General features: G+C 37.8%; 1 protein-coding gene across 3 annotated transcripts in view; it reads right to left on the bottom strand.

Annotated features, from left to right (window-relative positions):
* Positions 1 to 8,102: 8,102 nt before the first annotated feature.
* LOC102689674 (protein PHTF2) overlaps positions 8,103 to 24,002 on the bottom strand; it is a 93,731-nt gene continuing 77,831 nt past the window's right edge. For all 3 annotated transcript variants that reach the window (XM_015352647.2, XM_015352649.2, XM_015352648.2), the window contains 7 exons: positions 22,531 to 22,803; positions 21,193 to 21,324; positions 19,628 to 19,714; positions 14,616 to 14,771; positions 12,631 to 12,726; positions 12,127 to 12,252; positions 8,103 to 11,029 (listed from right to left, as the gene is read on the bottom strand). In XM_015352647.2, the coding sequence (XP_015208133.1) occupies positions 11,009 to 11,029; positions 12,127 to 12,252; positions 12,631 to 12,726; positions 14,616 to 14,771; positions 19,628 to 19,714; positions 21,193 to 21,324; positions 22,531 to 22,803 (891 nt within the window). In that variant the 3' untranslated portion in view covers positions 8,103 to 11,008. The remainder of the gene's footprint in view (positions 11,030 to 12,126; positions 12,253 to 12,630; positions 12,727 to 14,615; positions 14,772 to 19,627; positions 19,715 to 21,192; positions 21,325 to 22,530; positions 22,804 to 24,002) is intronic.

Below are 24,002 nucleotides of genomic sequence, written 5' to 3'. Positions count from 1 at the left end.
TTGTTTTTTATGTGATATACTGTTACCTCATAATCTGTATGTGACCTTTAACATTGAATTTTATCATAGCGTACAAACTGAAGTGCTAATAGCACTATTAAACTCTAGTTGTGAATTTGGTTTTGTGAGTACATTATATTTAACCTATGAAAATTATAATGAAAAATTATAATGAAAATGATAAACTGCATAAACAGGGATTATAGTGTAAAATTGTGACTTCTTGAATTTCCTGAGTTTTTGTAATATGTCTCTTCCTAAAAAGATACAAACATTGACATTTTTGAGCATCAGCTTGAACTGACTGAATTACCAACATAGATTCAGAGTGCTGTACTTTGCTTCCAGTTAACCAGTCAGATGATAAACTTTGGAAGAGAACGTAGTCTGAAGGTGAGAATTAGAAACAGCCAAATATTTAACTATAAATGGCTGATGGCCTGATTGGCTCGTATGCAGTAATTCCTACTGCTAGGAATCTCCTGTAACCTTACATTAAGTTGTCAGATGAAGGAATGGACAGACATCTTTTTAATTTGCATGAGTTATTCCGTGTCTTGAGTAGCACTCGCAACAGAATGTAAAAGGTAATGTAAAAACCTAAGTAGGACCTGACCTTACCTGAGTGCATTCTAAGTTTACCCTTTTCAGACCGAAACAGGTATAGTATCTGTTGTATGTGACATTTCGGGAATAACTGAAGGGCAGAGATAACACATTGTACCATGTGTGGAAATCTTTTGTATAGGTTCTAATACATATAGTATTTACTTTTATTATAGTATTATTACTTTCGTGGTAATATTAGAAAGTGATCAGAGCTGTATTCATACTGTAAAACCTTCCTGAAAAACTGGATTCATCGCACCATGGGGTGAAAAACAATGAAAAAGGAAGTACACCCTCCTTAGATTCAATGGACATACCTGACCTTCACCTAGTCCTCACCAAGTCCAAACAGTAAATAAGTCTGATCTCATATGACAAATAACAAACAAATTTTACTTTAAATTAATTTGACTATTTATTAAACAAAACATCATCCAATATTCAGAAACCTTGTATGAAAAAGTAAGTGCACCCTTACTGGTTCCATATCAGTTAAGAAGGGAATTAGGTGCTGCTAAACAAGCATACATGATTAGTTGATCATCAGGAAGTGTTTCCACATGTATTAAAATCAGAAACTTTGTTAGTTTGGTCTGGAGCATGCAGGTTTGTGTTATCACATCATGTCTACTGTAGATCAAACAATATCTGATAAAGAATTGTTGCTTCTCGTGCATCTAGGAAGTTATAAACTTTCAAACAAATATGAAGTCCCTCATTCCACAGTAAGAAGGACCATTTACAAATGGACAAAGTTCAAGACCATTGGCAGCCTACCTAGGAGTGGGAGTCCCAGCAAATTCACCCCAAGATCAGGCCGTATGGGACTCCTACAGATTGCAATGAACCCCAAAACTACATTAATAAACCAGTACAGGAGTGCACATTTAGGTGATTTGTCACTGTTGACTAGTGGAATTCCTCTGGGCTATTAAGATGTACTGGTGGTCCCTTTCAGAGAAGCCCAAGAAACAGAGTATTAGAGATATTAGTCTCCAAAACATCTTCTAGTAGAACACTTCAATCCTCTCTTCCACTGAAAAAACAGGAACTGATGAACTCCCGAGTTCTCTGTATCTCTTCCCTTGCAAATATAAACTCATAACTTTTCTTCCCTGTAACCCCTGAGACACTCAACCAGGCACTCCCATCCACAGCCTGTTTTCCCTTTAGAAGGAAGAAAGCTGTCCCATTACTACTCAACACCCCTGGCACACTGAACCGGACTCACTCTTCCATGGCCAGTCTTCCCTGCACTGGAAGAAACATGTATTTCAAGAGCGCCCAGTTTCCCAACATTAAATACTATATAGAGACGTTGGAAAATTTCAGTCATTGGACAATAAAGGCAGGTGTGTCCAATTTACTACAGTGAAGGAAGAGTATTTAAACTAAGCCTCAGTTTGTTCCATCACAGAAGGCTTGAAACCACTCCAGTGTGATCAGTTAAACAGGTGTTCTCTTAAATTAAATCATTTATAAATCCTTTAGAACAAAAAAGAAAAAGACCCTTCAGCTCTCAAGGATGTGATCTTCTTTAACTGAACAATTTAATTGCTTTATTAATCAATTATTTATTGATTGATATTAGTGTTCCTTATTCATAAAAGTCAGCTGACTTATAAGACAAACTAGGCTGGGGCTCTCCACAACCCAGGTTGAAGACCCCTGTCTTAAATGATCCCTAAAAGTTGGTTACTCACCCCAGTGGTTACAGTGTGCTTGGTTTAGCAGGATTAGGTGAAGGAAAAATATAAAACTACATGCCTTAACTCCATTGTCACAGGAGGAAGCACAGATCTTTTTCCCTGGGAAGATGGGAAATGCTATTACTGTTGAGCTCCAAACAGCTGTTCACTCCATTGGGAAAGGAACCAGTAGACAGAGGAATCCAAGCCAGTAGTTCAGACTGTGGGACCCCCTGACAAGGCTACAGATGGGAGACTGGGCCAGCAGCATTGGTTTCATATCAACAAAGTGTGGAAATCTTAACATACAAGGGCTGGTCCTCAAGCAAGTACCAGGTCCTCTCTCTACCTTAATTTTCTTACGGGGGGTAAAATACGGTGCAGGGAACCGGATATTGGGGGTTTGTATGCCTACAGTGGGTCCTCCTCCACCATGGCCCAAAGTGAGGAGGATCAGTCACAACCACCATTAAGTTAAGGTGGCAAGGTGCAGAAATCTACATTTTTAGTCCATCATAAAAAGTGTTTTAATAACTGGTTGCAACAGATTATTAATATATAATCCAGGCACTACTTTAAATACAAAGTATATCAACTTTACACAATGTTAACCAATACTAAGAACCATAAAAACTATAAAAACACGTATGTCATCTAAAATAAATATTTTCTCTGGACAATAGGGTCTCCACAAAGCAAACAATCACCAGGAAATTTAACAGGTCTTTATACCTTGATTCTGAACCATATTCTGTGCATTTCACATACAGGTTATCTTGGGAATGCAGTGAATGTCTTGTTTCTTTATTTTACACATCTATTGCAAAACTTCAGCAGTATTTTGAATGGGGAATATCAGATAGCTGATGAAAGTCTAATAAAATGCATACACAGCATTTTGCTCAGGAGTTACTTTACCAACTACATGATGTTTGCAAATTGATCTCATATACTGTACAACCTTTTCCCTCCTCACCATAGAAACCTGGTTTTCTTATCTGATTTTTCCCCTCATTTTAAGGAATGTACATCACTTCTACTTTGTGTCAAGACTGACATTAAATGGCCATGAACTGCTTTCATTTTGTTTTCCTAAACCAGTTTCACAGATAGGATAGACATTTTGTGGAATCTGAATATTAAGGCACCACTAATAAGAAATATGCTGCATCCCACATGAATAATATCGGTTTGGTAAAACAAGATCTTATAACAGAATTTTATTACAGGGAGGCCTCAGAGACGCAAAAGAAACAAAAAGCAATCAGCACTCACCGTATCTTCACTAGATCACAATTTTAGAAAAATATACTTCTCACCAAGTACAGTATATACAGTAAGACATTTATCTCATTATTAAAAAGTTTGTGATGAACTTGAAGGTTTATTTAAGCTTATTTAAAGCTTATTTATATAAGCTTATTAAAACCTGATTAACAAAAAGTAACATTTACAAATTAGTTTATGAAACAGTATGTACAGTATTAGACAATTAGTTTCAGATGCAGACAACTAATATGTAAGTTTAGAATTCTACCTATTGTATATATTGTAGAATAATTCATGTTTTGTCGAGATCAAATATTAGGAAAAAATTGGAAGCCTTAAAGGCTACAGAAGGAGAAGAAAATACCACTGGGAAGTTGTTTTTTGTCTTTTATAAACAACTGACAGTTGGGTGATCCGAAATCAGTTTAAAAGCAATATAGTTTGACTCTTTCCTGTGTGTGTTTTGATGCTTGTGGTGTGAACTTGCCATTGTGTGCAGTGCTGAACACCATATAACCAGTTAAGCACAAAAGGATCTTCAGCTACTGTAAATCCATTACAAGAGTATGAACATTAATGGAATAATGCACACTTAGCATTAGTGGTATTAAGAAACAATTCAAAACCAAAATTTGTTATGTCATTTGCCAAACCGCTTTATACCATACGGTGTTGCGGGAAGCTGGAACCTACCCGGAAAGGAATGAGTGGAAGGCAGGGTACACCCTGGACAGGGTGCCAGTCCATCGCAGGGCAAGTGCAAGCCAGTCATACATGGGGACAATTTGGAGGCCATGGTAAAGGCAGAGGGAGGAAATTTGGCCCGGACACCGGGACAACTCCCTACTCTTATCGAGACATGCAGGGGGATCTTTAATGACCACTGAAATGGCCACTGAGAGTCAGGCCCTTGGTTTAAAGTCTCATCTGAAAGACAGCACCCACTACAGGACCCACACAGACCGCAGGGTGAGCGCCCCCCGCTGGTCCCACTAATACCACTTCCAGCAGCAACCAGGAGATCTCCCATCCAGGTACTGGGTACCAGGCTCAACCCTGCTTAGCTTCAGTCAGCCAGTTGAGAGCTGCAGGGTGATTTAGCTGCTGGCTAACCAAACATTGTTAAAAAAATATTAAATTACTGTACAATATGCCTTGGGAGTCCACATCATCATTATCACATTAAGCTGCCTTCATCACTTTGCGCATCGGACACTGTGCTGTAGGAGGTGATGTCTTTCAGATGAGACATGATAGCAACGTCCTGATCACTTGTTCGTTAAAGATGCCATAGCAGTGTTCGTGATAGGGGATAAATTCCACTCTGTATTTGCATAAAGCATGTAAATGGCCTACATTTTCTCTTTAATTAATTTGGTAATCACTTCTCCACCTGATCTGCACTGTAGAGAGGAAGCAGGTGCATAATGGCTACCATTTGGCACCCAGGTGGGTGATATGCATCAGTAATAGAAGACCATTCCTACATATAAACTGCATCGAGATCCTTTGTAATGAAAGGATTAAATAAATGCATTAACAGAAATGTGGATTTATGAATAAACTATTTATATGAATATTTCTTAAGGAGATTTAAACAAAATAACCTGCTTCTGTAAATTATTCAAGACATTTAAACAATAAGCAACAGATCTGAGTAACAATCCATAAAAATGATCTTCCAATAAGAATATGATTGCCAAGTAGATAACCAATTTAACTTTTCATTATAACAGAAAGTATTTCAGTTGCCTTTTTCAGTATTACAGCAGCTAGAAATACAATATCTATTAACAAAATCACACTGCCACACCATGTATGTGGAACTCATTGCCCAGATACGTTAGATACGTTACCGTTTCCATTTTTAACACTCACTTAAAGACTAATTTGCCTTAGTGTAGCTTTTAATGCTACAATTTACACAATGTACTATTATACTACACTTTGTGTTTTTTTAAGTGTTTTACGTGTAGACTGTCTTGGATCTGGATGCTTGCAGCATAAATTGGTTATGATACAAATAATAACTAAAAAATATTCCCTTAAAAACAGAACAAAAAACTGGAGAAGACGCAATATAGAAAGATCTTCTTTCTAAACTGTTGTTATACTGTTACAGTATAATACTTTTCCTAATAGCTATCAACACTACAACCTGACCTGTGCTGAGAATTCAAATCTATACAGTCATTTCTGGAGTAGATGCAGGATGCTGGTGTTTGTCCAGGTGAAACTGGTCTTCTAGTATCACTCCTCCCAAATTTATTTTTAAAAGATGTGCAGTCCCTGAAGACTTTTATAAACTAAACATTTAGCTTGATCAGACAGTTGGCACTGTTTCCATTAATAAGGATGAATAAACTACACTGGAGAAAATGCTTATAGAAATAATTAATTTCTCATAGTTATCTTGGCAGCAGTTCAGTATCCTACTATAAACCATCTGAGTGCAAGGAAAGAGAGTCCTAACCAGCAGCATATTCTATATATGAATTCTATATATATTGATATAGCTCAATTTTAAAATCACTAATTTATTTTTATTATGGTTATTCAGTCTACAAGGTTGGGTTACAATTAAGCAGTTGAGATTCTCCGGGACAAAAATTATTTTAAAAAATTAATATTTGCAATCTGTTACGACGCTGTCATGCAATGTCTCTCGGTTGGCAGTTGCCCTAGGAAACTGTCAAATTCTCATTGTTTTCCAGACCTTGCTTGCTCTCACCGGATCTCCTTCTGATGATCTATCTTAATTAGTAATGATCAAATCTATCATTTAATTGCGGTTTCTCTATTTAATGCCGAGGAACTGCTTTGACTGTGCTTCGTCATTACCTGTCTCGACACGTTTTTTTTTCATCCCAGTTGAGGTGCCACTTCCACTCTCCTCGTTTTTCCTGGATTTTGTGGGCTCCGGTGGGCTGAAGCTTCTGAGGCTTCCTCGGCTAATTACTGTACGTGGCCCCGGGATACCAGACCTCTGCTTGGTAGCGGGAATCCGCTCCCCACGACCACGTGAGTGGCACCCCAGGAGCCATGGCTTTCCAATCCCAGTCAACGGGCTGAGTGTGTAGGTTCTGTTCTTCCGAACTCACCCTCCTCCGCTGAATCACCCTGCGCTTCTAAAGCCCCCTCCGTTGCTGCACCTGCGCCACGGCTTCAGCTTCGAGAGGCAGCTTTGGTCTCCAGGGCTCTCTCTCTGTACAGAGCAAATCTGTAGAGAGTCCAGCCTTTGCACTTTAGTCTTTCCTCTGGCTTCTCTTTGAGGGAGCCTTTTTCTCCAGACCTTTAGAACTCTTATTCTTTCTCTCGACATTTTGTGTCTCGGGCTGTCTGGGTCACCTTTTCCCTTTTCTATTTTGTTAAGTTTCTAACCACCTACCAGTGCCCCAACAGAGCCGTGCCGGGCATCTTGCTCCTGTTCCGATGCTTAGTGAGCATCACTCTGTTAGTCTGAGCTCCCCGAGAATTCCTTTGCTCTGACTGGGATCGTCCTCTGCAGCTGCACCGACCAGGGCTCCTCTTGGAGAAGCCTTCAGGGAGAAGCACAGCTGTGATCCCAGGTTGTTCAGCACGTTAACCATCGAACGTGCCAACCTGCACACCTGGCTACTCAGCAGGGCTGCTCTCCAAGACCCATGTGGTTCATTTTTTGGAGGAAAGCTTGCCAGTCGCTTCCATCTCAAAGCCAGGGCTCCCTGATTCTGACCAAAGGGCTGTGCTGAGCAGTGTCTACAGGGCAGTATCTACAAAGCTGTCCCAGGCCAGCCTTTCCTTCTTTTCTCCAGGGATGGAATGAGCTGGTTTCTCCTAAGACCAACACACCTCACCCGGTTCTTTTTTCTTTGCTGACCAGCTGGAGCGGCCAGTTCTTTACTGACTGGGCTGTGCTGATTATTCTGTTATGACCTCCTTTACCCCCATAACAGAGCACTCGAGCCCCAACCATTCAGGTCTCTTCGGGTGTTCCACCACTCTCCTGCCTCTTGTGCTTGGATTCTGTCCAATCACTACCTGCACATTGTCCTAGCTTTAAGCTAGGTGTTGCAATTGCCATTTATATACATTTTATGAATGTAACATATTAATGAAGTACTAGTAATGACTTAATTTGGTAATAACCAACCTCTACTGTAGATAAATCACATGTTAGTAACAAATCATTAATGTTGGCCTTAGCCTGACATTAACCCCAATGGTATTTTATATATAACTGTTTAGGTCAATGCATTAATATATTATGATGTCCTAAAGTGTTCCCTAAATAATAGTGTTAGCTTATGTACTTTCAGTGCCATCTACTGGTTTACAGAAAGAAAATAAACATGTCAGGATCTTATATCCACTGTAATGTACATTGACAGAAATGATTCACTAGTTTTCTCCAACTGGTTGAGATAAATAATGGTGTAGTGCATCTAGGAAATGTGGATGGAATAAAGAAAAATATAATCTGCTGTGCAATGCTAAACCCATATACAGTATCACCTTCAGTTTGTAGTGGGAATACAAACACATAAAACAATGATATAAAAAAAGCATGGTATAATTATGACAAAGAACATGGAACAAAACATTGAAATTGTCGGACACAGTTTTAATATTTTTATGTTAATTACAGTGTCATGTGATAAAGTGGAGAGAATTAAAGCAGTTCAAGTCTGTGTAGTGAACACAGCACTGTAGCTTATTAAGTATACTTATGTATCCTTAATTTGTATAAAAACCTGGAACATTTATAAATAAAATCTGCTCACAAAAGCACTTCCAACTAAAACATTAAATATGCGGTCTTTAAAAAAATGACAATGCATAGAATATTTTTTTCTCACTAACAAAATAATTGAGCTTCTTTAATGTCGTGAACCTTTCTTCAGTGCTACAAATGTTTTTAATTAAATTGTTTACAAAGCATGAGTGATCAGCTTTAAAAAACAAGCAAAAAACAAAAAGCAACATATTTCCTTTAAAGCATTATCAATAAAAAGCAAAGTTCTTAAAGCTGTTGCTAATACATTCTCATCCAATGAAATGCACTTTGGTCATATTCAAACAGACTGTCTCACACACACATAACAAAAAAGCTCTTACTCGTTTTAAGATGCTTTAACATTGAAACATGTAACATTTTCTTTCTAAAAAGTGCACATTTTCAGGCATGCCCAGCTGGTGCCAAGCAAAGCCCAGTGTCTTAAATAATAGTTATTTCTAGACTCTGTCAAAATACTTTCAATCATTGTAGCACTTACTATTATTGCTCTAAATACAGCTTGACCATCAAAAAGTATGTTTTGACTGAGCCACATAACTTGAGGCCTAAAGGAAAGGGTTTGCAAGCTGCAGCCGTAACAGTTTTCTTATTACAGCTTTCAACATTAGCGGAGAGGCTAATCCTGTTTATTTACAATTTCTTCTTCCTAATATCTTTCAATCTACAAGCCATTGTGAACTTGGTACTTGAATTTGGTGGGTTCGATATGTACAACACACCTTTTCAGATATGTATTCTTCTATTCTAATCTCCTCTTTCTTCCCTAAAGATACTCAAAAGGATATTCTTCCACCTTTTTATAATTTTAGAATCACAAATTATTTTCTTTATACTCGCCCATTTTGGAACAATACTTTGGGTGCTTTTCACATCTTGGCTAGGAGCTCCAAACCCTACAACCGCAGGTGGAAGGAGAGAATATAGGCAGATTCCATTCTGAACCACCTCCCTTAGAGCCATTCTGGTCTTATCACATCAAAGGCACCACAGCAACATACTGTACGGTCCACGCCCGACTGGAGGAGAGTCCATGTCTCTTAATGACAAGTGTGCATATCTGCGAGCATCTGGGAGACTGCAGAGATCATGGTGTTGCTGAGAGCACACTACTTTGATAACTTAACGTAATTTCTGTTCGGCCTTTATCGGTACAGTGAAGGAGTGCTTCCGGACACATAAATGGCGATTTGTTGTAGTTTGCTACTGGTTTTAACGTGGTTCAACCTAAATTGTATATAGTAGTAATAATATTTTGATTGCGAGAGAACGAAGGAAACCCTGGCCTACTAATCCCACCCTCCCTTCAGTGGCACTCCGCCAATTGACAGCTAGTGCCTGGGGTATCCTAGTCACAGTTGGCTTGTGATATGACCCAGGCTTGGACCTGTGATCATACAGTAGATTTCAAATGCTCAGTGTTCAAGTTAGCACCTTTAGTGATTGAGCCACTTGTGATGACCCAAAAGAGTATTTTTTGTTCATAAAAGGATGATTGCCCATTGGTTTCTGGCTTGAAGACTTCCAATCTTTGGTTCGGCTCTTTGCATTTCCTTACATGTATTAATAGGCTAGTTTCCAAGTCTGGTACTTTTTGCTCAGAGGTGACGTGTGCATTTTTCTGAGAAAATCTTGAGAACATCAGATTTGTGACCAAACAAACAGCCACAAAGGTGGATCGTGTTAAGCTTAATCTACACTTGGTAATAAAAAAAAGATTAAAATGTATGCCAACTGACATTCCCTGAAGACTTCTTCCACAAGGGTCTGGAGATCTTGCTTCAGGAAAGTGACTACGGACCCACCCGCAAAATGATCAAGGGGGAACTGAAGGTGGCAATTACAGAGAGAGATTACTTTCATTAGGTGTCTTAATGACCACGTACTCTAATTTACAGCAAGAAAACAAAAACAGTTCTTGCTTCCTGCTGTTTCTCAGCTCTGGATGCTGTTCTCTGATTCTAATAAGACCAATGTGATTTTGACATCGGTGAGGCACGGGCAAACAAATCTTCCTGTCCTAGAAATTGTGCAGATCATTTCTAATGAAATGTGACAGATTTCTGGAAACCTATGCTAGAATTGCTGGAATGCCCACCTTTGTGAAGCCTTATCACACAGCAGATTTGAAAACACTGCAGGCCAATGAATGAATAACCCTGCTAGGAAACATGTTTTTGTTGTTGTCTGGCTTGGGTTTGTTCTGAAAATATATTCTCCTGTCTAACAGCAGCCTCATTGAAAGTTCATTGTGAACTCACAACTCTTGTGCAGGTTCAGCACTACTCATGCAGTAAGATTACTCAAGAGTTGCTTAGGTTTTTTTTTACAAAAATGATCAAAAGTGCAATGACCCTTTTAATTCCAGTGAAACCATTTAAATGTGGCATTTTGCTGCTGCTTGCTCACCCTTTCCATCAACAAAAGAGCTAAAATAATACTTTCCAATTAAAACAAGTTACTAAAACAAATGAGAAGAACAAACACTGAAAGGGTAAAATAAATATCTGAATTGCACAAGTGTTTGAAAAGTAAGCACTTCGATATGTCTTAGAATGGGGCACAGTTCATCATCAAGGAGCCCAAAGTTAGTTTCTGCAGCTTTTCCAATCAGTACGTGTTCCTTTACTTCAGGAGGGTATTGAAATATTCATTTAGCTTGTTGTTGTCATGATTTGATCTTCCAGAGCTGTGAATAAAACATTAGATAGTATCTTTAAAGATGTCAAGGTGAGGTGAGATGTGTGACTATGTTCTCCTGACTACCCTTTCACATGAGTTAGGATTAGATATTTAAAGATGCTCAAAGCAAAACCACTGAGACAGACTTTCGTTGTCACAATATTCTATGTGAAGATGCCTCAAACCTGTAGGATTCAGAGCTCAAATTTCAAAGTAAAAAAAATTGATGTCCACAGAAATATTCAGTAATGTTCAAATGATAATTTACAGTACTGTAGACGTTCCCTACTAGGCAATTATGATCATTTAAAAACCTCTGACCAGAAGAACACTTTTCAAAGAATAATGGCACATCCTGGTGCACAGCTCAATGTGTCTATGATGGCTTGGGCACCCAGAAGGATAGCAGTGCATGAAGCTGTTCAGTGACCACCGAGTTTTTCCATGGACACATGCTATCAATGATTCCATTTGTCTGTATAACAAATTCCACTGCTCTTTTATTACAAAGTTTTCATTACACTCTAAAAGTAGTTGACAGCTCTCTGAAGAAGCTAATTAATTTAATAAGCACCCTGAACTGTATAGAGTCTTTCTTCACCATGAAGCAATAAAAATAAAAGTCTTTAATTTTTTAAGGACCATGTATATGACCTCAGCAGTCAATAGTTTCAGAAATGACTTACAATAAGATGCATCTGTCATGCAGTCAACAATCATCTTTTTATGTTTTATTTTTATAACTATCACTATCGTTAATGGGTGCAGAGGACTGAGACCATTAGAAAAATCCTATCCTTGGAATACTCAAGTAACTTTAAAAATGCTTTCAGGGCAAGGAGAAAACAACAAACTACTTCAATACTTTCAGCCTGAGCATCTAAAAGTACGAATAAAAGAGAAAGAGTTGTCACTTTCACTTGTTTGTTGATGAAATAACCTGCATTTATTTTAAACCAGTGATAACATCTGAGAATGTAAGTTATATGTACTGTAGTGTAGGATGTTTCAGATGAACTACCTTTAAATTACGGAACCTTTGCAATCAAGACCATCAGTTGTTAGTCTTTGAACACCGGAGTTGGAATCAATTAACAAACTCACCTTTAGATTAAAGCCCAAGAGATCACTAATGACCCCTGATACAGCAGACAGGATAACCACTTGAGTAATGTTGTAAAGTAAAGGATTCATGGTCAGTCCATACAGTCTGAATGGTGTGTCCAATTCCTGATAAAGAAGAGAGATTCTTAACAATACTTCCACTAGACAAAAGCCCAGTGGTATTAAATAATCAATACCTCCTTACAAACACAAATTCAAAGGCCCTCTGTGCTTTAGATATAAATCATTAATTGCCCTTAAGCAGAGCTGAGTTTGGCTCTGGCTAACCTCCCATAAGAAACATCTCACCATATAAAACAATGTACTGACCTAAGGAACACAACAAGTCAAAATGTTGATTGATTACAAAACACTGTGTACAACCTGTAGCAAAATTAATACTTTTCCCCTTTAAATATATGCAGTACTTAGAATGCAAGAAAGTTTAATTTTGTGTGTTTCTTCACTGGGTTTCTTTCAGAAATAGTGAACAACTTCACTTGCCTTTAGTAATTTGGTTGCCAGTTTGAGCACATTATTTACCAAGGTCAGTTCTTCTTTCTTATTAGGCTTCTTCTCCATTTTCAGATACAGGTTTATCTAGGAGCACAATAAAGTCCAGTCAAGAGTGAGCAAACGTCCTCTTGATGACTATATTTAACCTTCTATTACAGGACATTCAATGGGAAATCATTTTAACTATAGCTGATAAATACATATAAAAAGTAAAATATTAAAGGATCACGAAATATAACCGAAAACAATAAGCTGATAGATATTAACATATGAGTGACAGGCCAGAATTTGAATCTAGATTAATAAATGTGTACATTTTATACTCTTTCTTATGTGCATGCATATGCATAATTTACTAAATCACTAAATCATTCAATCATAAAACAATTTTTCTCAGATAAAATTACTCTGTAACTTGAGAGGACAAGTCTGGAAAAAATATAAATCTATATAACCATTAAACTGAACTGTATGCTTCACTCATACAAACAAGAACACTAGAACTGACAGGTTTGGTTTTCTTCCTTTTGTTAATAGTTTTAACAATGCTATTAAAGTGAACTCTAAAATAAAAACTAGTATAAAGTGCTAAAGACAGTTTGAAAGAGTAAACAAACTCTGGAGAAAGGCTTGTCACAGTGTGCTTATCTTCAAAGGTAATGTGTGACATTAAAACAAACTAGAATAAACATAAACACAGAAAAATACTCAGATATACAAATGAAAGCTTGTTTTATACAAGGCTAAGGCTTATACACCCTCTCCCACCCAGTTATAATAAAATATTGAGCATGAACGAAATGGTTTTCTTTTTTGTAAAGTGTTTAAGTCCAGAGACTCAAAAATATTACATCAGCCTCTAGAACATACTGACATCAGGAAGAAGAACAGTTTGAAGAAATCACCTTAGCAGAATCACATTGAAGAATCAGGATTGATCAATAACAATTTGAGGATGTCTCCGCAGTTGCGGCACTGGTTAGATTTGGATAATACAAGTTTGTAGGCTGCTGAGATATATCAAGATATTTAGAAGCAGCACATGCTTTCCCATGTTGGAGACCTATTAGAATTATATCTACTTCCCAACAGGACAGTGACCCCTCGTCACACTGCCTAATCTAAACAGGCTTTTCTGAAGAGGAGCACCATCAATGTGGTCCTTTCAGTCTTGCTGATCTCCTCCTGGTTGAGACGTGGTGACAGGATGTGAATAGTGGAGAGAACCCAAGAACGCAAAGAAAAAAGGATAATCTGATGAAGATATCATAGCCAGATGTTTAAGCCAAAATACCATTATAGAAAGAATTTCTACAAGAAAAGAAAAATCATATAAATCTATTCATTTTTTCTGCAGAGCTAAAAGAATAATTGATAACTGCAAGTTCTTTAAAGAAAATGAATTTGGAATTGGAAGTTTAAACAGTGGTAACTTACCAAGCTAACAGTGTGAATCCAAAACTTTGCACCATTGTTTCTCACAATGTAGGCTACACATTAAAAGCACTTTTATCCCCAAAGTACTTTAATCCCAGATTGTGGTCTGCATGTGTGCTTTAAATGTTTTCTGCTGGTGATCTAAAACACTGAGTCTATCCTTTCTCTAAATGTTTGTTGACAAAATATCTGGTCTTCTCCTGCTTGAAGGAATGTGAATTCAGAAAGAAGCTGCTATGAGTGTGAATGTGAAAATACAGACTGTTTATACAGCAATCTTAATTTCTTTAAGAGTAAATGGATATCACAAATTTGTTGAGGTGCGCTTTTATTAAAACTGAAATCCCTGGGAATAAAAAGTGACTCTCTGCTTTGTGAGCACAGAGAGTCTTTGGAAGAGAGTGAGTCTCCACAGGCTGTGGCAGTGAGGGAGCAGACTATGTAACATTCCCATTAGGGAGATGTCAGTCAAGAAAAAAAAGACAGAACCTTGTTCAAAAGTAAGGACAGCAAAAAGTATGCACCATCAAGAGTACCTGCTCAGTTAGAAGAATGGAGGTATTGCTGTATTTTTTACTCGTCTCAGATCCCAGTGTGACAAACCGCAGCAAAAAGAGTGATAAGGAAATGCACCAGATCACCAGCTCCCAGTTGTAATGATAGTCCAGGAATGTTTCATGAACGTGAAGCAACTAAAAAAGAGAGTCATTGGTTAGGTGGATGATGAAAACAACAAGCTGTGGACAAAAACATTAAAGACTTGGTGTAACAGATTTTTCAGTGCCCTGAAAACGATCACATTATCTTCACAGTGCTGTTATTTACAATACTGATATAAATGCTATGTGTCCTATATTGAAAAGACTTAGGCACTTGAAGCCTCTTGAGAAGTCTTAATCACTTAACTGTTTTTAATAAAGGGCTATTTAATTAACTCTATAATTTTTCTGATTTCCAATTTTAAATATTTCTTCACCTTATTTTCCGAAAATCCAAATTTTCCTCAAAATAAAACATCAAGCATTCTTACCTTTGGCCCTTTTCCACCATACCACCATAGCTTTTTTTATTCAAAGTAAACATCATAAAACCTGACAGAAAACTAGTCTTCCACACCAGTCAGGACACTCAAGACATTATACTCCATATTCTAAAAAAAATCAAGCTATTTTAGGCTTTAAAACACCAGCCATGTGCAAAAGATATTCAATTTGAACAAATGTGATAAAGTGGAAGAAAATGAAGCAGATTATATATTTTGACCAAAAAGAGATTATGGCTACTGAAATGTAATATCTACTGCAAATAGACTCAGCAAAGCATGTATAGTAATTGGTGGTCTCCATAGACAAAAGGAAGAGGCTCATGTTAACAGGCATATTATCAGACTTGTATGAAATCCATAATACATGAGGAATAATCACTCAATGGCCCACAGAAAGATTTAAAAATATCCCCATGGTGCCAATAACAGTCAAAGAGGTCAGACGTAATATTTCCCATGGATCATTGTGCCTTATAAATACAAAATGAAGGAGACAGGAAAGGTAATGGATCCCAGCTGAGCTGAGTTTGCAGTGATTGAAAATCATTTTGGTCAGATGACTGGACAAGTCTGCACCAAGACACTGCTGTTTGACTTGAAGAGATGTGACAGTAGAGAACAAAGAAACCTCCTATTCCTTAGCTCTACCTCTTCAGAGAACTATTTTCTCCCTCATCACTATTTGTACTCAATGTACACCAGCAAAGAGTAATACAATTCTTTTATAACACAGAGAACCTTCAGATCTCCTGTCTGAGTGAGAAACAACACCAATATCAACACATCATTTTCACTACTGCATGAAGCAATATAAACCTGTTGATTGTCACAATTGAAAATCTACCTCATCTTTACAGCTCTTATTTTTTAATATAACACCTGTATGCAAGCTTATTGCATTGACTACAAACTGTTTTCTGTTTTCTTAAAAAATTCTATTCACAATACAAAGTTACTCTTTTAGTATAACTTTGGGAATATTTTTAACATCTATAGAATCAGAGTATAATTATCTTTATAAAAAATCCATGAATTAAAAAAGGAAAAGATGCAAGGCCTTTTCTTTCATGAAATGTCCTGCACTATAAATGTACCACAACATCAACTGCTGTTAAATGAAATAAAAGGTACTGGTGTGTGACTGAAAGACATTAACAAAAGTATTAATTGTAGGATAAGGAGTGATAACTAAATCCCATGCTATAGTTTAAAGGATGACTTTCAGTTTTGAACTAGAATGAAACTAGAAAGATGTGTGACTCTTTCCTTTAACATCTCAGATAATCCTCTTCTGCACTTGCAAGCATTATAGGAGTACAGCAGGCTTACCTGAGGAACTTTCAAGAGAGGTATTTCAGGTGTTTTTGGGGTTGCACTAAAAATGCACAGTAGCTGAACCTTTACACATCAACACTCTTTTATATTGCAGATGTGAAGCAATACTGCACATATTGTCACAAAGTTGCTTGAAATGTCATATAACGTCCCCTTGAGTACAGAATATCCCTTCAGGACAGAGAGGGATCAGACACCTTGTTGAAAAGTTGTCCTGGCAGACTTTAATTCTTTCTTTCTTTCTGCCTGACCTTCCTGTCAACACTATCACTGTCTAACAAGCCTCAGTGGACTGTTTTTTAAAACCTGATGGCAGCTTTTCTTCAGAACAGCGGGATGTTTTCTAAACAACACTGGAAAAATTGATTCCCGACAGACCAAATAGCTCAGACTGGTTTAGATACACATCTTGATGGCGCACATCTTCAATGAAGACCAAAGCTGATGAGGAGGAAATGTATCAGACAACAGATAGGGAATTATGCTGCCTTGCTTTATATCTGAATTACATTGTTCTATACAGACTTTTATCTTTAACCATTTTTCAAAAATCTGGCATCACTGTCAAGCTGTAAAATGTATCACTTTCAACCTACATCATATTCTTATGGAACTGTATTTTTCTTTAGTTAGCATCACTTCAATGTATTTTCTGACCCCAAAATTTCAGGTACATCCTCAAAAAGTCTTACTACCACCCCTTTTCTTCATAGGTGATTACATCACCCATTTTCTAACCACTTCATCCAAGTCAAGGTCACAGGGGAACCAGATCCTGTCCTGGCAAGTAGCTGGTGCAAAGCAGAATACACCCAGGATGGGTGGGTAGCCCGTTTCATACTCCCACAAGCTTTTTGGTTAAGAAGTTCCTCCTATTCTTGGCTTTAAATGCATTAAAACACTGTTTCCATTGGTGTCTTTTGGAGGATTTTAAATACTTTTATCAGGTTCCATCATAATCTTTTCTCGTGAAGAAAGTTCAGTTCCGTCAACCTGTCTGTGTAAATTCAGTCAGTGTAGACATCTCTAGTCCCGCAACTGGCAGTTGAACACGAGTCACATAGGTGAAAACCAGGTATCCTAACCCTTAGACCAGTGGTTCTCAAACTGTGGTACACGTACCAGCAGTGGTACGCATAGCGCAGCCAGCTGGTATGCCATATGACCCTGGAACTTTGTTGTGTGCGCTGAAAAATCGGGACGGGTTTTTCTATTTTAAAACGTGTCGAATATGCAGCCTACGTACTACAATACAGTGCGCGCTAATACTTCAGTGGACACAGAGCTACTATGTAATTCTATACCACTCTATAGGAATGCGTGCTATGGCAAGTGACCAATTGTATTTAAAACAAAAGCTATCTCCAGCAAATGGGGAGGTAGGAGAATGCGCGTGATTTTGGAACAATGCCAATGTTGTAAGCACAGGAATGCATAGAAATACGTGCTACGAACGCTGGTAATCTTGTGAGCACAAAAAAGCGTGATAGATAACAGAAAAATATTTAAGAACGGTTCTAAGTTAAATTGAGAAAAATACACCAAGCGTCTCTGTGTTTCGCTCCCATGCGCATGTAATAAAAACTTAAAATAAATACAGAAATAAAAATGCAAGCTTGCAGATTGCTAAAGCATGTAAGCCCCACACTATGATGTGTGGAGAAAAAGCTGCTAAACAGCTCGACCTGCTGCTCCCCCGAAAGACACAGTCACTAATAGAATTATTGATATGGCGGATGATATTAAAAGTATGTTGATAGAGCGGGTTAAAATAAGCAGATGTTTTTCACTGCAATTAGATGAGTCTGTAGTCGATTTCGCCAATTTGCTTGTTTACGTTAGATACGAGTTTGAGGGTACGTCTCATGAGGACTTTCTGTTCTGTAAACCGCTACCAACAGGAACTACAGGAGAGCACATATTTCAGCTTCTGAATGAATTTATCGAAGAGAATGGCATCGACTGGATAAAATGTGTCAGAGTTTGTACAGACAGTGCTAGAGCAATGACAAGCCGACATATTGGTGTAGTTGCACAAATTAGAGGTTGCTCCAGAAATTAATGGACGCAATGCAACATTCACTGCGAGACCTTTTCCATCAAGAAAATGCCTGACGATTTATAACCTGTTAGATTCTGTTGTGAATTGTATCAAGGCTCGAAAAATTATTTCACATCTGCTTTGCTCGACTAAATCACCACTCTCACTGAAATGGTGCTTTTGTATTATTTCTATTCGTTGTTGTTACTGTTTTTTTTCTGTAAAACGGTTTGAGAAGCCACCTTTAAAGGCGCTATATCAAATAAAGTTTATATTATAATATTTATTATATGTATGTGTGAGTGTGTGTGAACGCGCGCTCATGTTGGTCATTGAGAATTTCTGGGGTTCCTATGAGATGATGACTTGTAGGTGGTACTTGGATGCTTTGGTTGGATCAGGGGTGGTACTTGGTCCAAAAAGTTTGAGAACCACTGCCTTAGACCATGTCATTCATGAACTATTTTTCAAACAAACTAGATCATTTAGATGCATTAACTAATTTTGAGGTTGTAACACTGGTTTCTAGGCAGTGATACTTCCTTTGAGACCTGTAGCAGCCAGACCTCTTTGAACACTGCCTGAGGACAAGCACTGCTGGCACCCTCAGCTCACAGCTGCTTGCTTGGCTTTGCTCCACAGTACCATCAACACAACATCTTTAACTGTTGATCTTTCCTCGGTGGTGTTCTGTGTGGCCTTTATTGTCTTTTTGGACTTTGATCATCATGCCCGGGGTGTATCTAGCCTTGCACCCACTGTTTCACTGCTACCCTACACATTCCAAAGACTGAGCTGGATTAAACACTTGTAGAAAACGGGTGGGTACTCTGAAATATAAGCAAAATGCCCTTAAAATTCACTGAAAAGAAAATGCAATATGGACATGATACGGTTGTGCCCCAGGAGCAAGAATAATTTTAAAATTCTTAAAATCCATCTATGAAACAACATTTTAGGGTATTCAAATCACCAGTGGCAAATAAACTGTAGGAAAACTTTTACTGTTGATAAAAAAATGAATCCCAAGCCCTCAAACTAAGAAGGAGAATGAACGGAAGTAGATATAAAGCAATACCTTAAAGTAAATTTTATGTTGGAATTGGGCGTTTTATTAATAGACTCACCTGGGCGCAGCAGATAAACACAACAGAGAGAGTCAGCAAAAACGCAGAAGAAACTATCACATCGACAGACCGCTGAGGGCCCCGTCTCTGTAACAGAGAGAAAGCTTACTGTGAGAGGCTGTAAAGAGAAGGCAGCACAGATTAATTGCTCGTTGCTATAAAGTTCTTTTACCAAAGGCCCTGCAGTGAGTATAATTCATCCCAAGAGTGGGACTGGAGAGCTTTCTGAGCCTAACTTCTCCACGAAGGAACAGGAGTTGCCTTGTCCCACTCCAGTGATCTCCATTCCAGAAGCAGCAGGCATGCTTCATATCTTACTATTAAATCAAATTAACGCCGTCAAAAAGTACTGTTTCCCCTGCTGTGTCTACAGGTTCCTCTGATCCTAATTATCCTCTCTGCATGATTAATTATAGCCTATTAAAATATTTGTTGATTAGAGGAAAAATGTAGCAGATAAAAAAAGTTTAATTCATGCTCTGTCACAAAAGCAAAGCTGACTATGCAGAACGAAATCCAGTTAACCGTTTCTATTAAATGGACAGTGAACTAGCAAAGGCCACACATGTCATTGTACTGCCAGCAACAAGGGTTTGAATTCTAGCTTTTAGGAGAGCCTCCATTTTGACCAAATTCTAAAAAGTAACTTGGGTTGATCCTGTACAAAATTAAGTAATTGTAACAGACACTCATTTTACTCTTTCTACAAACTCTGAGCTGTTAGATTAACTCAGATGAATTGTATAGTGTTTTTCATCCCAAAGGATTTAAAAAAGCACTTAACATAAAGGAGGTAATCCACTATGTCCACCACAGAAGTGCAGCTGGGTGACATGCAGCAGCCTTAATGCACAAGCAACTTTGTGACACAGCTGATCAAGGGAAGAAGTGACAAACAAGTGGTTTATCAACTGAATTATGGGGCTACATTAGGGAGGCCAGATTAAAAATGCCCAGAGTGGAATTTTTCCAGGGCACCAGTGGTAATTTTCCTGCTTCTGAAAAGGATGCAATGGAATTTTTAGTGATGATGTTATGTCAATGACCTATGTGCGAAGGATGGCACTGCCGTTAGTATAATGTCATAGGTCACTACACTTGGCTTTGGCTTTTTGAACAGTGTAATCCAAAGGGAGGAGTGCTACAGTATCTACTGGTAACTGCTTCCTACAGCATCAACCTTTTTTCCCGCTGGAAGTCTCCCATCTCAGAACTGACCAGGCCCAGCCTTGCTTAGGTCCAGAGGCCTGACATGATCAGGGTACCATGTGGTTATACTGGAATGTTGGATCTTGGAGTCTTTTTCAGAATGTGATGCACTTTATGCATATGGAAGCCATGTTATGGCCTATTTCTAAAGTGCATTCATGTGATGCAGAGCAAACCAATTATGAGCTAGGTTTTCCCGAATTATTTTGTACAACCATATATTTTTGACAGTTCTTCCAGTTTAACAGTTGAACTCTGGTAGAAATGTAGGAGGCAAGCAACACAGAATCTGAAACTGGTCAATCCGAATAGTACGTTTGCAGATTCTGCTGGACCAAATAAGGAACGGAACTTACCTTAAGATACGAACGCAAAGAAAGCCACATCTTGATGTTCTGTACTTTCTTCAAACGAAAATGAGGAACCTCTGATTTCCTGGCTCTTCTTGCAGATGTTAAATGGCCGAAGAGTTTAGCAAAGAGTAATCTCTATGAAAACAGGAAATTACAGGTTGGTTCCCATTCACCTACTCAGTCTAAGACACACAGACATTGGCATTTCATACAGAGGCACTAGGTTCTAAAAAATTACATTATGAATAAATTTAAAATATTTTATAGTGATTAAAACTTAATGGAATGAAATACTGTACTGCAAATGTAAAACAAATTCTAATAGTTGACTCTCAACTTGTCCAATTGACTCCGTAAAATACAAAAATTAAAAATGTATCTGAAAAAACTGTCAAGCATGCCTATGAGAGCTAGTTATTTAACTTATACAGTCATCTTATTTACATTTCTTTACAGCTCTTTTACTTGTACCCTGCGTAAGTTATGAGATTTGACTGTAATGATAAATCTGTTGGTTATAAGTTTGTATTGAACATAGATAAGTAATGTAACAAAAAACAGTGTAAAAAGCCTTTTCCAAAAAACTACTGTTGACATCCGGATCAGGGTTGTCAGAAGATATCCTGTATCTAAGATACCACACAATGATACTTCAGATAATGTACTGTCTTCAATGTTATGAAGTAAATTATAATCATCACCTATGATTACACTGCCCTCTCCTGGCATACATACGCATTATCGAAAATTCAGAATCACCTCAAAGGTCTCTTCTTTTATCTGAGAATTTATATACATGTTCATTTTTAATTACAAGATTTACAATGTGTTAATTTCTTCCACTTTTATATTCCCATCTCAGGTTTCACAATGAGGTCCTGCAAAAACTGATTAAACTAACGGAACTGCTACTGTTATTGTTTTAATTGCAACGTTTCAGGCGAAATCTTAAAAATTTTAAAAATATTAAAAATATCCAAAAGCATTTACGCTTTCTTTACTAATAATATTAAATTAATAATTTAATATTTAATTAAAATTAATGCTCCATCATGCCATTTTGCAACTCGAGGGAGGTCCTGTGGTGATTATACTGTAAATTGACAAACAGAGGAGTTTGGAATCTTTAGCCCTGTCCAGGCAGGGTTCGCCCATTCTGAAAAAAACTGGGAGTTAATGAGTCATCGGGCTCTTTTTTGACAGCATTCTGCAGGTGACAAGGCACTGGTTTGCTATGGGAAAAAGTAACAAAAATGACCATTTATCACTAGAAAACACCATATAACGTATAAGAACAACCAGTCGTAGGGCTCAGGAATGCCAGCCACAACCTTCACTAACCTGCTTATATGTGCGTTCTGCGACACTCAACAAGAAGAAGAAGAGCCAGATGAGGCAGGCTCTGACCACAAAGCTGATCGTTACCATGGAGATGACCAAGACATCAGAGCTGGAGCCAAAGGCAATGGTAATCAGTTCATTAGCAGAGAGTGTAGTGAGCTGCTCCAAGTCTTTATACTGTGAAAGTCTGTAGGCAAAAGGTGTCAGTCCCAGGATTGTGGACACTAGGTTCCCAAATATCTGGTAGCCTATTCCTGGAGTGTAGAGGTTAACCTTAAAAAGAAATACAAAGCAAAAAAATCAGAATGCCACAGGAGTCTTTCTGGAGTGTGTTTTTTGGATCTAAACTCTTCATTTTAAACAAAATAAGCACTTGAAGCTGATACCAGCAAAAAACATGCAAAAAAAATACTTAACCAGTTTTTTTCTGTAATTTCCATTAATTTTATAGTAGTTCGTATATTGCAATTGTTTCAGACTAAAGCTCTGCCACAGCTGAGGACACCTTTATCCATTCAAGATTTAATTTACTACAGAGGCTGGGGGAGGTGGCTGGTTCAGAAAGGTCAGTGACCTATGCATTTCCCAGCTAAATTACCTTATTCTGAAGGTTTGAGATAATGGGTAGAGTCTTGCTGAATTTATACAACTGCCTTGACCAAGATACAGATGATCAAAAGAGCATTCCCAATAAATTACTCAAGTTAAACTGTATCATGGTTAGATCATTAAGTCAACCTTTAATATTAGAACATTCAACAGTGACTGAACCATTGTCAGTGAGGTCATTATGCTAGCCTCAATGGGGGATGGGTCACAGGACAAAGCAGGTTAAAGAACAGAACAAAAAGACAGCAGGAAGCCAACAGCAGTCAGAAAAAAGGAATCATCATCAATATCTTAAGATAGTGCTGTGAGAGAGTTTTTCTTTCTTTTTCATCAGACTTAGAAGCCACTGGACTCTGACTCTTATAAGAAACAAGACAGTGATCTTATTTTTTTAAGGAAATTCTGATTTCCTAGTTTGCCGAATCCTCATGCTAAAAATGTTTGGTTTCTATTCTTTTGTGTGCATCCATTTAGAGAGGGAGTTTCAGTCCTGGTTAGGATCCATTTAAACAGGATGCAGGTTCTTCTCTGTGCCTTGTACAGTAAGGTGTTTAATGTTAATTTGAATAGGGGGAGACGTCTGGGTATTCAATGTCTGTAGAAAATTAGGCTCTGGAGCCCCCTAGAATTGTAAATATCAGTTTTTAAGTGTAAACATTGTGCAATTTATTGTTAATGAATGTTTGTCTTGTTAAGTTTGGGTCTGGTCATTACTCCATTATCAAGCAGTGCCAGAAAATAACATATGTTAACAATAGTATGTGCCCTATAATACTCCATAATCCCTGACTTTAGGGGGTGAAAATTTGAAACTACTAATATGCTTGCATAGCAAGCTGGTGTCAGGACGTGATTCTTTTTAT

The sequence above is a fragment of the Lepisosteus oculatus genome, chromosome 7 (assembly GCF_040954835.1).
Source record: "Lepisosteus oculatus isolate fLepOcu1 chromosome 7, fLepOcu1.hap2, whole genome shotgun sequence".
NCBI lineage: Eukaryota > Metazoa > Chordata > Actinopteri > Semionotiformes > Lepisosteidae > Lepisosteus > Lepisosteus oculatus.
This window is presented reverse-complemented; position numbering and strand designations above follow the sequence as displayed.